At 37.6% G+C, this 15,943-nt stretch overlaps 1 protein-coding gene across 1 annotated transcript in view; it reads right to left on the bottom strand.

Moving 5' to 3' along the window:
• Positions 1-15,943, bottom strand: part of IMPG1 (interphotoreceptor matrix proteoglycan 1) — a 56,167-nt gene that overhangs the window by 14,919 nt on the left and 25,305 nt on the right. Inside the window, exons 9-12 of the mRNA XM_059843392.1 lie at positions 14,644-14,664; positions 12,970-13,223; positions 11,475-11,551; positions 10,163-10,655 (exon numbers count right to left, since the gene is read on the bottom strand). Of these exons, the coding sequence (XP_059699375.1) occupies positions 10,163-10,655; positions 11,475-11,551; positions 12,970-13,223; positions 14,644-14,664 (845 nt within the window). The remainder of the gene's footprint in view (positions 1-10,162; positions 10,656-11,474; positions 11,552-12,969; positions 13,224-14,643; positions 14,665-15,943) is intronic.

The following is a 15,943-nucleotide window of genomic DNA, read 5'->3' as shown; positions in this document are numbered from 1 at the left end:
CAACAATGAAATCAATACAATTAATATTTTTTAAAACATTTTTTGACTTCAAGTTAATAAGTTAAGTACAACAGGTGAAGATACAACAGTTAACTATTAACTGAGCAATCTTACTTTATAGACCTGTGTCAAATTCACATGCTGAGAAACCTGATGTTGAACCTTAACGACTGTCTTTGGCATTCTCATGTTTCAGCAGTTTTAGAGGATTAAGCATTTCAGAAATACAGATATAATTTAAACAATACAGGAATAGCTGGTGTTTAAAGCATACCCAAAATTCTGAGTAGAATATAGGAATATTATACAGAAAGGTGAGGTGCATAATCAGATACCTCGTATGGACAGCAGGTCAGTGGTAGGTTATTTCCATAACATGACAAGTCACTTTCACCATTTACAGAACCTTTTACCTCTTCTGCTACTGAGATTGCCAGATAAAATTACATGCTAGTGCTCAAGCACTCTGAAAGTCAGTTTTTTGAGTAAAGTCTTTGCTGAAAATTATACAACCAAGAATAAAATGCTCTTGTGAAGTAAGGGGATTTGTAAGTACATTTACATAAAAACATGTCAAAAATGCCTGGGATACCATGGCTGTTTTGTATTGTAAAATATTTTGTATTGAAGTTCTGCACTATTTGCTACCAGAGTAATATCATATTAAAATATATATTAAACAAGAAAGGTACCATGCTAATCTTGGAAGCAAACTCCAGCAGCAGTGAATTTGCCAAGAGAAATGCACTTCTACAAAGGAATAGAATCCAAACCAAATAAGAAAAAACTTGATTCAAACAGTAGCTTCAGGAGGATTTAACATATCTTGTTCCTATTGTTGAATGTTCTCAAATTTGAAAAATTTCTTTCGTGAATTTAAAATATCTAGGAGATCAATGTGAAAACAGCCTGGGTCTTACAAACACCTGGAAATATAAAGAGACATTCATCTAAACATTGCTGCATGACACTGTAACAGTTCTAGAGCATCCCAAATGGAGAACCTGGAAAAATCTTTTTGATTTACTTTATTTAGGAATGTTTGGAAACAAAATCTGGCAAGTTACAATGCTTATCCTTCAGAACTTAAAGTGCTCTCCAAATTTCTGCCCATTTTCTCTATTTTTCTCAACTGTGCAACAGGAAAAATTCAGAGCAAATTTCTGTAGAGGATGGCACCATCAGACAGTTTTGTGGTATCAAAGTTTATTAGCTTACAAAACGGTAAAAACAAAAAAACCAAAATAGAAGTTGCACGATACAATTCAAGTAATGTGTTGACCAAGGACCTAAAACAGAAAAGAAAAAAATGAAATTAGAAAGTTAAAACCAGTGATTCTATTAAAATTTCATCGTCAGATGAGCACCTGACAAGAAAAGTGAAAACACTGAACATACTTTTTCCCATCCTTTTACTATGTAGTCACTTGTATGAGATAACAGTTCATGGAATGAAAGAGAATGAGGAGTGTTTTGGTCTTCTAAACTGTGCTTTGGATGTATGTAGTCTGATTTTTCTCAAAGTTTTGAATTGGATAATGTAACTCTGTGAGAGAGAGACAGAAGGAGATATTTAAGAGGGAAGATCCTTCTGGCTTTATGTTTCACTGTAGGAATACATTTCAGTCTTACTGATATTGGAAAGGACTTTGGGCCAGATGCCTTAGTGCAGATTTGGCTTGTTAAATGTGCCCATCATGCTTGGATTGTGGACCTGAGCAGCCCAGACCAGGCAGGGCACTCTTGTCAGGGGGCAGACAGGATGCTGAATGTTAAACCCACAGTGCAGTACAATTTTCCTTACAGCCATTGGCCCCAGGTGCAGAAGTCTTATGCCATGAGCTAGTCTTTAGAAAAACAACAGTTAAATTAATATTTGGGATTGTTCTCACATAAAATGACTGGATTAAGGTACGTGAGTTTCATTTAACTTTTCCGACTGTTGTTGAGTGGCAGTGACAATACAAAGATCAAACATTGTTACTCTAATTGCTCATAGAATTTACAAGTACATTGGGAAACTAAAAAAAGGAAAAAAATAACTAGTGAGATGTCCATAAAATACTCCATTCACTCCCCCTGAAAGAACTACTAAGTATTACTAACACTAACCTTCTTGGCATAGTTTTTAAAGGAATTGTTAATAAGAGGGCAAAACCTCCTTTTAACCAGCAGGGGAAAAAAGGAGAAATCATTATTTTTTGTAACTGTAGCTGATGCTGACTCCATTCTCTTCTCCCCTGCCTTGTATCACCATTAAAATCAACTGCCCTGATGCTTTCAGGCATGCATTCTCCTCAAGCCACACTACTTTTTGTTTTATTATTATTCAAGCTTTGCAGTATCATGTAGGCATATTGTGAGGTTCTTCAAGATTTATTCACCGTAATTTTGATTTTTATTGTTTCACTTTGAAGTGTCAGTGTCTGATTCTGAAATGGTGAAGAAGATACTGGGATAGCTAGGTGTAGGTATAGATGGTATGGAATAGGGATGAGAATGGATCTCTGAGCTTATTTTAATTATTTAAGACAAGTTTAACCAGGGCTTCAGCCACTGCTCTAGGCTACATATACATTTAAGAGAAAGGACTTAAATGTGTTAAAATATTTTCCCAACTTTATTTCTATCAATCTCTAGAAAGATAAATTAAAACTATGGCAATTGTTATGGGAAGATGGACCTTAGGAACTGAAATCCTCAGCTATGAAGATGCCATTCATGAATAATACTTTGTTTTTTCAGTCAGCCCCAGCAGGCTTTTCTGTGCCAGCAATTCCCTGCTCCAACTCTGCTTGAAAGCCCATTATTCCAAACTGCATGGCAATAAAGATGGTTATTAAGGAATGTTTGACCCTGTATAAAATTTTGGCTGTAAAACTCTGTTATTGGCACCACTATTCTACAAATATTGTATACTACAACAATTTAGTTTTAAAAAGTCTACCAACTGGGGAAGAATGAAAGAGAAGGCCAAACATGCAAATACAGTAAAATGAAGAAGAAATTAAATATTTTGCATCCAGGCTTGGTTTAATCATGTTCTTACTGATGCATGTAATGATCTTACTGTTGTACAGAATGAAAGTGAAATTTCTGTGTTCTAATTTACACCTGGATGTCACTGCTTGAAATTGAGTTCAGTTTTTTCCTCCACAAAACTTCATAGAAAGTTTAATTTAGCAAGAAATGTTAAGGACTTTTGGGAGAAAAATTGCATGTTATCTTCAATCTAAAGTCAGAAATCACTTACATTTGCAATTAAAACAAAAAAGTCTATGACACTCCTGACAGGAGTTTAAGTTGTAAATATTCATAAACACAAATCACATTAAATTTAATACAAGCATTATTGCAAATATGCCTCCATTTAAGATTTTTATGTATTTTTGTTTGTTAGTTTTAAACACTATAGTGTTTAAACACTAGCAGCTTAAATTGATACTAGCATCAGTGCTATCTATGTAAGGCATCTCAAGGTGGCTGAGAAGATCAAAGCTGGAAGGCCAAGCCCTGTCTATAGACAGAGATACAAAATTCCATTGAGATATGGAGCAGATGATGGAGCAGAAAGTATTCAGAGCACCCAAGTTACAACTTGTTTATAACAGTCCAATGCATGTGGCATGAGTTTTTCTCTAACAAGGAACAGACTAAAAAATTTCCAGCCTGAGGTCAAGTGGATTCTCCTATGCTGGAGAATATTGAATTCTCCAAAGAGAGGAGGTTAATAATTTAGAAAGTCAAAGTTTTAGTACCATTTGATCATAACACTTTTTTTTTTAAAACCCAGCATTTCTAACAAGACCAAGGATTTTTAATAAGCGAGGGAAATGCATTATTTAGGGCATGTTAGTCTCAGCAGTGCCACTTTGCCTAATATTTGTTCCAAATGGACTACATGACATGAAAACATCATTAGTTTCATTCATTTATGACATGACAAATATTAAACTGCCAGCACAGAAATCTCTATTATTTGTTTTAAAATATCCTTCTGATTATATTGCTGCAAAGACCAGGGGTTTTAAATTAATTTTATTCAGGACAATAACATATTTAAAATACACATTTTAAATTATTTGTGATACTGGCCCTTCAAATTCTGAACTTATTTCTGCCTTTTATATTCACCTTTATTCAACAATTAGACTTATTGCAGTCATGTTTAAAAACTGTAAACTGCCTCAAGTTTTTAGCCCGTTAGTGCTAAAGAAAATTAATTTTCTGGAACAAAGTGGAATTAAACCACATGCAGCAACACATATAAATCCCTCCTGGAGGGAGAGCTCCTTCATGCACTGTAACAAAGAGGAAGAATTATGGGTGGCTTGTAGGCTTGACTACAAAGTGTGACTGAACAAGTGGTGGAGCACCGAGGTCTATCTTCCTGCTATTTTCATAGGTGCACAACAGGGTGTCACATTTTTTCATTACTATACATTAGTACACATTTTTTCATTATACAAGAAGATTTGCATCTGGATAAGCAAATTTTCTTAGCAGCAATATAAATTGTTTTCAGTACTTCACACAGTCATTTCAATGAGTCATTGGAATTACCAATTGAGTTTAAAGAAAGTTATCACTTGTTTTGGTTCATTTGTGTTGTGTATTTGGGAGGTCATGCATTAGAAATAATATTTGAAGGAAGACAAGCTTAGCCTTAAAGTAAAACAGAAGTGGTTGGATAGCTTAATAATTTGAACAAGTCATGTGTTAAATTAGAAAAATAGAGAGTGCTCACTTTCTCTCAAACTTTTTCACTTGGATTAGTCATTTCATTTCAGCTTTTCTAAGTATGTTTTGAAAACGTGATGTAGATTTTGTTCTATTCCAATTTTTCCTGCTGTTCCCAGCACAGAGACAGCGGGGCAGAATTCTGTCATTAATTCTGACCAGATGCTAATACCTTATTTTAATATGTTTAGGATTCCTCAGGAATACTCTGAGTAGGCAGTTCTAACTGATCAAAACATTTCCTTCAATCCAACATATCCTAATATGGGCCTGCTTCTGTTCACCCTCATCTTCAATTTATAGACAACTTTCAGACTGCTGAATATTGTATAAGGTGCTTGAGAAAATGACATTGCTAGACCTACCTGTTAACTTCTCCAAATGTCAGACAACCTTCACAAAAAACACTCCTTGCACATCTGAAGCAGCAAGAGACAAGTAGAAGGGCACAGAGAGAAGCTGATGGGGAAAAATGTCAAGAAAATCCTGTCAGTTTATGATCCAAGAAAACATAAGGAAAATATAAAAAATATTCAAGGGAACAGAAGAGCTCTTACCCTCTATGTCCGCTGATGTGAAAAAAATGGTGAGCATTCCTGGCACAACGAATGGCTGAATTCCAGTCCTGGGAACTTCCAAAGAGGTTCTTGCAAGAAACAACGGGGTTTTCTTTTCTGTGACAATGCTGGTTGTGCCAAATAGAAAATTGTGCTAAGCAAAGACAGTGCTCAGGCTGAGGTTGAACCAGAGGCAGAAAAAATCCACAAACATGCAAAACCCTGAGATTTTTTCCTAGACATTACTTGGAAATAAGACTGAGTGAAGAGTGTGCCACCTAATTAACTGTTGGGTAGCAGGATAATATTAATGGCGACAACTCACAGCAGGTTTGTGTGAGCGTGAGATTAATTATGGCAATAATTAATGAGGCTTTTATCAGTTACCCATACAGAGATGTGACCATCATGTACTCCTTATCAGCGGTTTCTTACAGAAAAAACCCTGCAACAAACCCTGCAGAGTCTTTGTCTCTCAGAGTTCTTCTTGAAAGCCTGAGGATGACCCAGGCTCCTCAAACTGAGATGCAGAACATCTGAGTAGCTGAAGGATTTTACTGTAGCTTTGTTTTGCTTTGCAATAACTTCTCCAGAAATAATGCCTCCTCCATGACGGCCAGGATTTGGGGATAAACATTTACCCAGACTGTACAATTCGTTAGTGGCTACAATTAAAACAAATTCAAATTACATTTCTTACTGTTTAGGAAGTCAAATATTATTGTTTGCTTCACTGCTGAAATTTTCTTGGTTTTTGAAATAATATCTGTCTAATGTATTACACAAATTGCTTCCCTTTTGAATTGTCATACTGTTTTAGACAGTCACAAGAGGACTGCAAAGAGAAGAAATTTAACCATACAGAAGAAACGTTAATGACTTTTAGCTGCAGAAGGAGGCAAATATGAAGAAGAAAGAAGAATGACAGAGAAAAGTGATCAAGTATCATCTCAGACAGTAGGGGGAAAAAAAGCTTTTTTTTTTTGCACTGGTTCTAAATGAAAAATAGACAAGGTGCTACAGCAAAGAAAAACCTTTCTGAGGTGTCAGATGTTGACACATGTGACATCTGATGCAGGCATTTCAGAACTTTTCAATAAGTGCTCTGGAGAACTGTGTCACAGGCTTTCTTCTAATTCTATAGTGATACCTCAGAACAGCAGGGTTACTTTAAGGACAGCTTGGCATCTTCCTGCTGTTTCTGGACTAGTGCAAGGGGTGGAGCAGCTGCCATCCCCATGTGGCCAGCACTGTGCTCTAATCCCCACTGGCCTGCTGTCAGCTGCCCATGGACAACCTCACTGTACAGAGCTGCTCCTCCACAGCCCTGTCTGAAAGGGGCCCCACACCTGCTCCTGGCTCATCCCTCCCACTGTCAGGCTGCCCACACCTGACAAATCTCATTCTTCCATGGCTTCAAAGGACACCTTTCATGGACACTTCCTCTCTCACCTGTTTCTGCTCACCTTTCTCTCGGTGTTGTATGCAGAACTTTGCCTGTATTTATGTGTGTGAAGCTGAGGATGATTATCTTTTTGGGAGCTGTGAAAGAAATTTTTTTATTACTTGCTTTATTACTTCTTTATTACAGGCAGGCACAGGTAAAGTAGTTGGTGTAGGAATGTAGACAGTCAATATTAAGGAGTCTGTAGTGATGTCCAGCCTGCAGTGCACACATGTGACACCCAGTGCCATAAAGCCCATCTCTGAAACAGAGCTAATACCTAAAAGGACCTCAGACTATGTTATTTTTGGTAGCCAGTTTTTCTTTTCATGGTAAAGAAGAGTGAATTTAGATTTTTAAACATAAGATGAAGAAAATGTGCTCCATCTTCTGGACAGTAGGGTGGGGAAATGGCTGAAGACTAATACAGTAGAATTTCAGACAACTAAACAGTTGACTCTAATTCTCTCCCCAACCTTATACAGCACTGTCTGAGTAGTTCCTGCCATTTCACACCAAAAACAGTTTAAAAACTTCTTTTCTTCATTAATGTTACTAAGAAAAGCAGCTATGAAATGCAGCCAGGAACAAAGTGTGAAGTATTCTGTACCAGGTAGGTTTTGTTTGCCATATTAAAATTAATAGTACTAACACTGCTGACTTTAATAAAATCTGAATTTCCAGATTGAATTCCATCAGTTCCCATGAAATGCACAATATATCAGGAAATAAAAGACTGCAGGAAATACCGTACACATAGGAAAGTTTTAAAGAGTAAAGAGAATGCATTTTAAAAACTCAATAAACAGGTTTTCAACAGATCTCCTGACTGTTAGGCATGCAGTATACTTTGTATGTACTATAAGCTTTTAAGAAAATATAACAGCTACAGCTTTGAGTCACTGCTAACACAGCATCCCTACTTTTTAGACAGGGAACAATTATTTTTTTCTTCTGCTACTCAGCTGCAGAAATAATGATGGAATTCTTATACTCTGTTGGTTGTTTCAGACATAACTTTTGTTCAACAAGGTGAAACAAGATAGGATGCCTTATTTTGGGGTAGGCTTTTTTTACAGCTGTAGATTTTGTTCTGTTTTGCAGCTTGACAGGTTCGAACCTAAATATGTAGCAAAAATTTATTTAAGGGCTCAGTGAGTTAAAGATCCTCAGCTTCTTCCCTTCAGTCATTTGGAGCTCATAGGCAAGAGATGTTTAAGAAATTGGGAAATACATATGTGACTTTATGCAGTTTTTATGACATCAAGTTCCTAATGCAATGAGTGAATAGAATGAAAAATGCATGACTTTCCTTTCCCTGGAAATGTAGCACTTTTCCACAGTTATAATGAACGTTATTTGAAGGTATGCTATGCTTTTATCAGTAGCACTACAAGACTTCTCAGCATGCATTTGAAAATAGTTGCGTGTAAGACTTTTCATCATAAACATTATTTTCAGGAAGAGTTGACAGCTGATTCTTGTAAGAAGTGATTTTTCTAAACTTTAATTCACTCTGCTAATCATAAAGTATTTGTTTTTCTCTCACTTCCAAAATCTGTTTGTAAAGGCAAGATTATAGAATGGGATGTTTATATTCAGCGCATTAACTACCATGCAACAACATGACCATGAAATGTGCTGTGCTCTTCCCAGTCAGGAGATGATAGTTGTGTGCTCCCAGGTGGGGTTGTGCGCTCCCAAGTGGCACCTTTTACATCCTCTACTCTCTAAAACACTGATGCAGTGATTTGCTTGATCCAGACAAACAATTCTGCAGGCTGTGCGATGAATGGACATTCCCCACTCCCACAATTCTGCCAGGCAGGTCTGTTGTCAAGGATTGTGAAGGATGTTATCACCATGCAGGGTGTGTTTCCAGTCAGCTCTGCCTGGCCTATTTGCCTTACAGGAAGAGGCCAGGCAGCAGGGATGAAGGTCCCTTCCTGCTGGCTTTGGACATGCTGGATAAGGAAGAACATCTTGAAAGGAAGAGGAAGGTTCCCTCTTCTCACTTCAAAAGACTTCTGGAGTACAGGAGGGACATGAAAGGCCAAGGCCTGGGCAATGAGGGAGCTGGTTGAGCTGGGACACAGTAGAACCTCACCTCCTATGGGAACAGGGAACTTTCCTGCAGCAGGGAGCAAACTTCCAGGCTTTGAGCGTGACGTTCTTAGACATCCAGAAACACCGAGAGTGCCGAGTGTCGTTGTGCGAGCTAATGCATGTTGTTGGAACTTTGCCCTGAATTTGCCTTTTGTTCATTTTCCTCTGCAGATTTTTATTATTGCTTAGAGACTATGTGGGGACATCAAAGAATCCTGCTGACTCCCATGATGTGCTTACCTGCCCTTTGCTTTCCTTTTGAGAGAGTCAGTCAAAAATTTGAGACAAAGCACATATGAATATTCATCCAAGAACTGATTCCTCCCTTGTGCCTGTAATGACCTCTTGCATCCTACACAGGAAGCACAGGCTTTGAAGTGTAAATAAAATTTAAGTTTACTGATCTAACACTGAGATGGTAAGGCCAGGCCAGGGAGCAGGAGTGGAGAGGGAGCAGGCAAGAGCTGGGACAGATGGAGGAAAACTCCTCCAAATCATGGCTATTCCTGCTTTGCCAGTGGAGGCTCCTGCCCTGCATAATTCAGTTACCAGCACACAGCTTTTATGGCTTTGTAGCTGCTGGTGGAGGTGATGGAAGCAGTAAGCTTACAGATATGTTGCTGTTCTGGGTACAAACCTAATTCACCTGTGCCCTTAAGCTGACCCCACTATATTTGTCTGAAGTTCATTTAGTCTGCAGGGTCAGCTGTGGGAAATGTGTCTATGATGTATTTTTCATTTGAACGGCTGCATTATCCAGACTTTTCTCCACATATGTATATGTATTTTTTCTATTATTATGTGTTTTTCCTCACATAGAGAGATGCCTCCATGACTACTGCATGGATAAAATGGAATAAACAAATAGAGGAAACAGATATTTAAATTTTTTTTTGACATCAATCAGACCTGTAGATATGAAAGCTTTTCTGAGCCATGGTACTCTCTGCTTGGAAGACATTATGTCATGTTACTCTCTCCACTATCATCCACAACTGTCAGTAGAGCCCCAAGTAAATTACTTTCCATGTTCAAAGTATCAAATTTTTTATGTTAATCTAGAACTTCCTTATTTTTTTTTTCCTAACTTGTCAAGTGTTCCTCTTCCTTTGGCATCTGTTTGGTTTGACAACCTTGAATTAAGGTGCATTAGGATTTTGTTGAAGAGACCATCAGAAATGTGCATTTTTCACCTTTGGTTGTGAAGGAGAATTTTCTGTTACAACGGAAAGGAATGCTTACTGCTCTGACATGTAACTGCATGTGTCACAACAGCTGCACCTCTCCCACTCTCTCTTGCACAAAAATCTCTTACCTTGTCCAGACAGGCTGTCTTGGTCGACTTCCTTGAAAGGAGGCTCTGCTATGTCAGTCAGTTCTTGCTTCTCTTCAGCTTCCCTGTCCAGCTCTCCGGTGGGCAGCAGATGGGGTGTGGTGAAACTCCCCAGCTCCTCTGGAGACTCATAGCCACCCGTGAGCGAGTCCTTGCCAGCAGAGTCATCTGCTGGGGGAGGCAAAGAGGAATCCTCTGGTTCTGGAGGACTGCTGGTGCTGCCCAGAGCACTGAAAGGCACTGTGAAACTCGGGTGGTCGGTAGCAACAACTTGGGTGTATGGATATCTGTCCTGAAATGGTTCTCTGGAGGGTTTGGTAGGAAAATCAGGTTCAGATGTAATAAAATTATTAAATTCTTCAGGGATGCTGATTTCTTCACTTAGAGAAGGGCTTTCGGTTGTAAATTCATCAACAAATACATCTCCTCTTTGATCCACTGTTGCTGGACTGGGATAACCTAGTGGGAGCTCCTCCTAAAACAGTTTTTAAAAAGCACCTTTCATTATTATGTTTGAGTTTCATTGCTAAAAAGGAAATAATCTTCAGCCACATGAGCTAGCAAATAGCTAAGTCGACATGGAATCATATTATGGGTGGGGTTGGAAGGGGCCTTGGAGCTCATCTAGACACAACCCCCCCTGCCATGGTAAGTGACATCTTCCATTAGGTCACGCTGCTCAATGCCACATCCAACCTGTCCGGGAACACTTCCAGGGATGAGGCACCCTTAACCTCCACAGGCACCTTGTACCAGTGTCTCACCATCCTTACAGTAAAAAATATCTACTGCATATCTAACTTAAATTTCCCATCTTTCAGTTTGAGCCCATTTTCCTTGTCCTGTTAGAGTCCCTCTCCAGCTTCCCTGCAGGTCCCCTTCAGACACAGGAAGGCTGCTACGAAGTCGAAGCATGTGTAAAATGTTTGGCATGTGCATGTGATCCTGATCACAGTTCCTGTGAGTTAAAAAGTGGTCGAAGAAAGATGACCTTAACTAGCTCTGCAAACTGCTCTCCCTCTGTCATTAAGATGTACTACTGAACTGATGAGACACTGCTTACTTTGTGATTAAATCTGGAAAATGTAATCAAGCAGTAATATTCACCTGTAAATGCTCTAAACAGTATCCCTGTTGCAGTAAAACAACACAACATTCATCCTTACAGAATGTACAAAAGGCACATATGTTATTCTAGCATAAGAAACTTTTTGTATGTTTATGTACCTCTTACACTGTTTAATTTCTTTTCCCATGGAGAAATAAATAAACACGAAAAATGTTATTAACCTACCAAGTCAGGGCCTGCCAGAGGAATTGTGACCACGCCTTGGATATCATTGTCTAAATCACTAGGTGGTATAATAGTTTCTGCAAGGAAAATAAAAATTTGAAAGAGACAGAGAGAGAGAGACAGCACAGAATACTTCAGCACCAGCACACTGAAAAATGATCAAAACATGTAAACTCCATGAAAAAAGTACTAAAATGTTCTCCATCAAAAAATTGCTTTTAAAAATCCATGTTAAGACAAAAAAACTCATCAATTCCCATTCAAAAAGGCAATTATGAAGAAAACCAAACTTTATATGCACTATTCTTCATATGCTTTATTTAGCATTAATGGGATTGGTCTGCAGAGAGCTGAACCATGGAGGAATGCTTAAAATCACCTGAAGTGTGAACCCCTCAGTTAAATGCACATGGACTACAATGACTCATTATAGTGTGTTCATTAAGCCTCAAATCATTCCAGCTTTACCCTGAGCCCACACTGTTGTTAATGTTGTTGTTTTGGCTTTAGTGCTCAAGTTGCTCCTTTCCCCTCCCAGAGGAGATCTTAAAAGTACTTGCATCAAACTGTTTTTCTAAAATTGGTTATTAGAATTAGCTACTGGTAGAAAGTTGATTAAAATGTTTATTATTGAAGTGTACTATATAATTTTTTCTTGGGGCCTTTCCTCTACATTAAGATATGACACTTTACTCTTACAGAAAGTATTAGTTCAACTGAATAACTTTTTTTTTTGGTAGGAAAATGCAGCTGTTTGCAAATGAAACACTGTAGCTAAAATTGAGTATGGGTTTTGAGGTTGTTTCAGTAAATATGCATATGAAAAAATATTTCAAATTATTTTCTCCCTTTTTAACACATCTCTCAAAAAGTAGTTTGCTAGCTTTGCAAAAATCATTGATGAACTAGAAAGGGATATTTATTAGCTGGATTACTGAACAGGGTGCCAACCTTCAGCTTCTGCTGGAGGTTTTCACACCCAGCTTGTCTTCTACACACCCTTTGTGTTTCAGAGCGTGAGTGAAACACATCTTTACTGATTTTATCTTGGGATCAAATGCTGCTTAAGGTGTCAATCTCTCTGATGCTGCTGAGAGGTTAGATGGCCTGCTTACAACCAAGACAGAGCTTTCAGAAAGCTAATCTGATGTTAGAGGCAGATCTCATTTTTTCTTGTTAAAGAAAGAAGAGTGTCCATACTGGAAGTTAAAATGATACAGTGAATACTCTTAGTATTTATTTTATTTTTCTCCTCTTAATGATCTTAGCATGCAAAAAACCAAAAAAGTAAGAAAAATAATCTTCTAATATGGTTGCAAGTTAGGCTGTATAAAGACACATTTTACTATAAGACTTATTTCAACATCAAGGAGAATGAACTATGTCAGACGAAAATAATCTGTTAGAGAAGCAAAGGACACCTTACTGAAATTGCATCAGTTTGGGAAGGCAAGATTCAGGTTCACGCCTGGCACCTGCCACCTGCTTTACTGACCATCAGTAAACTGAAGTGTTCCAAGGTCCACTGGCAGGGACTGGTCTTCATGGAGTGCAGTGGCAACCAGCTGCTGAAGGTCTGTTACTGTCAGTTTGGTTGCTGATATTTCCCCCTCTTCAACTGGAGATATTGGTATTTTTTCACTTTCAACCTTATTAGATCCAATAGTTGAGATGTCATCTGCTGTGCCTTTGGTTTCTGAGCCATCTCTCTCAAAGTTCACCACGTATCGTGCTACTGTGCTGCTGGACCTGCAAGGGGGAAAGGTGACAATGACCAGAGCAGCAAAAGGAGTCACTGGCTGAGAAATTATTTTCCACACAAACAAATCTGCAGCCATAGCATATTCTGTTAGAGTAAGGCAAATTTACTTTCTAATTAGGCTGTCACCTTCAAATTACTTTTCCTTCACCTAACTCCTTTTTTTTCCCCATGCATAACTTTTAATAAAAATTCCCACATTGAAGATAATTGCAAAAATCTTCTAACATAATCTGATTTAATCTGGCTACTCAGAAATCTGTAGATATGGTAATACAGTCTGAAGTCCTTGACTACTGATTCAAACAGCTATAAAGGCACGCCGGGGTTATTAGAACCCATAATCACACATTAATTATTCAGGAACCTATGAAAAGGGATTAGATAGTTCATAAAACTGCAGATAAGCAAAAATCTTATCACAAGAGACAATTTTTTCCTCTTTTTCAAAGAACAGCCAGCTAATGTGGCAAGCAAATCACTTTTTCACAGTGGGAGTTAGCTTTTCCCAGTCCAAATGGGTGTGTAGGTCTTCTCCCTAGAAATTCGTGTTTAACAGAAGTCTCAAATATTCACCACTTTTAACACATCATTTTTTAATATATGTTAAATTCACCTAATTAAATGGAAAATAGTGAGCACACTGAAAACATTTCTATTCCACTATGTTATTTTTTTTACAATGTCAAATAACAATAAAGAGAAGAATTTCATTTTATCTAGTGTGTGCAATATATTTGCATTTATATGACATTGCAAGAATTCAGCAAACTCATTAGAAAATTCTTCCTTTTAAAGCATGAGCAAAAGAGAAATTCTGGGAAACTGCTAGACAAATTATTCCCCAGTAGCACTTTTAAGCAGCAACAACAATACACTCTGTAGCTGTTTGTATTACCAGTGAAAATCTCCCTGCATTTTATCAAGATAGTAACTGGTCTCTTTGCTATTCTATCTGGCTTGATAATGGAGATAACAAATCATATTCTACATACTTATTGGAAATATTGTGTACATGGGAATACAGCTAGGAAACAGCAGATCAAAAATGAAAATTTGAATATAAAGTTTTCTACTTATTTTTCACTTTCAGTATACAGCTGGTATAAATTTTTAGCCATATAAATGTGAATTTTCTTAGGTTATTTTCTTAGGTCAAAACATTTTCTTTTCTTCAGAGACATCCTGACAAAATTTGTTTATGTGAAACATTCAGATTAAAGGTGTCCCTGACACTTTATATCACAGATTTTGTACTTAGGCAGATTTTGTACTTAGGACACAACCAATTCACTTTGTCACATCAAGATAAAGACATTTACTGTTTTATCTACGTACATAATACAATTATTAATAATCATAATTACTATAATTAGTCCATAAAACAATTATGAATGACAGAAAGATTACCCATCTTTCTCCTTCTTCTGTCTTCATTTCACCGCAGAATAAAGAATGTGAGAAAGGATTGCAAAAGAAAGAAAAACAAGGATTTACGTTTACTGGTAAATTGTTGTCACACACATCACAACCATCTTTTGACAATTTATCTTATCTTCTATGTGTCATCTACAGTTTTTATCTCTGTGTGAAAATGAGAGTCAGTTCACTTTTCCCCTTCCAAACAATGGGAAACACTGTGGTTTGCGCGGGGAAACAGGAATTTTACTTTACCATGGCAGTCTGAAATATCAGCTTTCCTATTTCCATTGTCAAATGGTGCAGTTTGAGCCCTGTCACTGCTAATCTCTGTGGTGGCAATGGGCACCTGTGGCAGTACTTGCTATGATCACAGTTACCACCCATGATGCTGACTCAGACTGTAGTCCAGGGGTAAATGGAACCATTAATTACCTCTATAAGACATGCCTATGTTGACCTTCTACATATAAAGCTCAGTTATTTTCCCTGGGGAATTCTCCAGAATACCTGTGATGTTGTCTTTCTTCATTGCCTTGTGGGAAATGCTGCTAAAATATGTAGTACTACGGCCAAGGGAGAATGGACAGTAACACCCATCTTTGCTGATCTGTAACTCCTAAAGCTAACTAAATTACTGGATAATAGGAATCAATCCAATTTTTCCACACTGATGAATGTTCCTTCATACCAGCTAAGCCCAAGATATGACACCAAAATGGATCCCAGACCTCCTGGAATCACAACTAAATGAGGTTGGGTACTGCAAGTTGTAACTATGAGATGCTACTACAGATTTTCTCTGCTTGTACTGCAGTAGGCAGCTTTTTGTTTTATTAATTTCAATATAAAAATACAAGGAACTAATTTTCAGACTATTTTGCTCATCTGTCTCCTTTTCCCAGGCAATTTTTGCAGAGAGAAATGCTAGGAAGAAGGATGTTCTTGTCTAAAATTGCATTGCAATATGAGTGTTCTTCAACATGTATTAAATATTGCTAGAAGTACTGAGTGTTCCTGATGCTGTGCCATAAAACCGCATAAATTTGTCTTTTTTCCCTGCTCTTTCTTTCCTTTTTGCAGTTTTTTACTATTATTATTTGTTTTTTGTTTGATTCTTTATGCAATGTCCTCCCCCTCCCCTATAGATTCTCGATTCTCTGAAAAAAGTAAACAAGAGTCTGTGTTAGTAGTAAACACACAAGGAAGCTAAAACTAAAAGAAATGGCAAGACAGAGCACAAAGTTACTGAAAAAGTGAAACTTTTTAAATTGTTTGAAAGGCCTGAGAA

The sequence above is a fragment of the Haemorhous mexicanus genome, chromosome 3 (genome assembly GCF_027477595.1).
Source record: "Haemorhous mexicanus isolate bHaeMex1 chromosome 3, bHaeMex1.pri, whole genome shotgun sequence".
Taxonomy (NCBI): domain Eukaryota; kingdom Metazoa; phylum Chordata; class Aves; order Passeriformes; family Fringillidae; genus Haemorhous; species Haemorhous mexicanus.
Note: the sequence above shows the minus strand (reverse complement) of the source record. Positions and strands in the feature narration are given on the sequence as shown.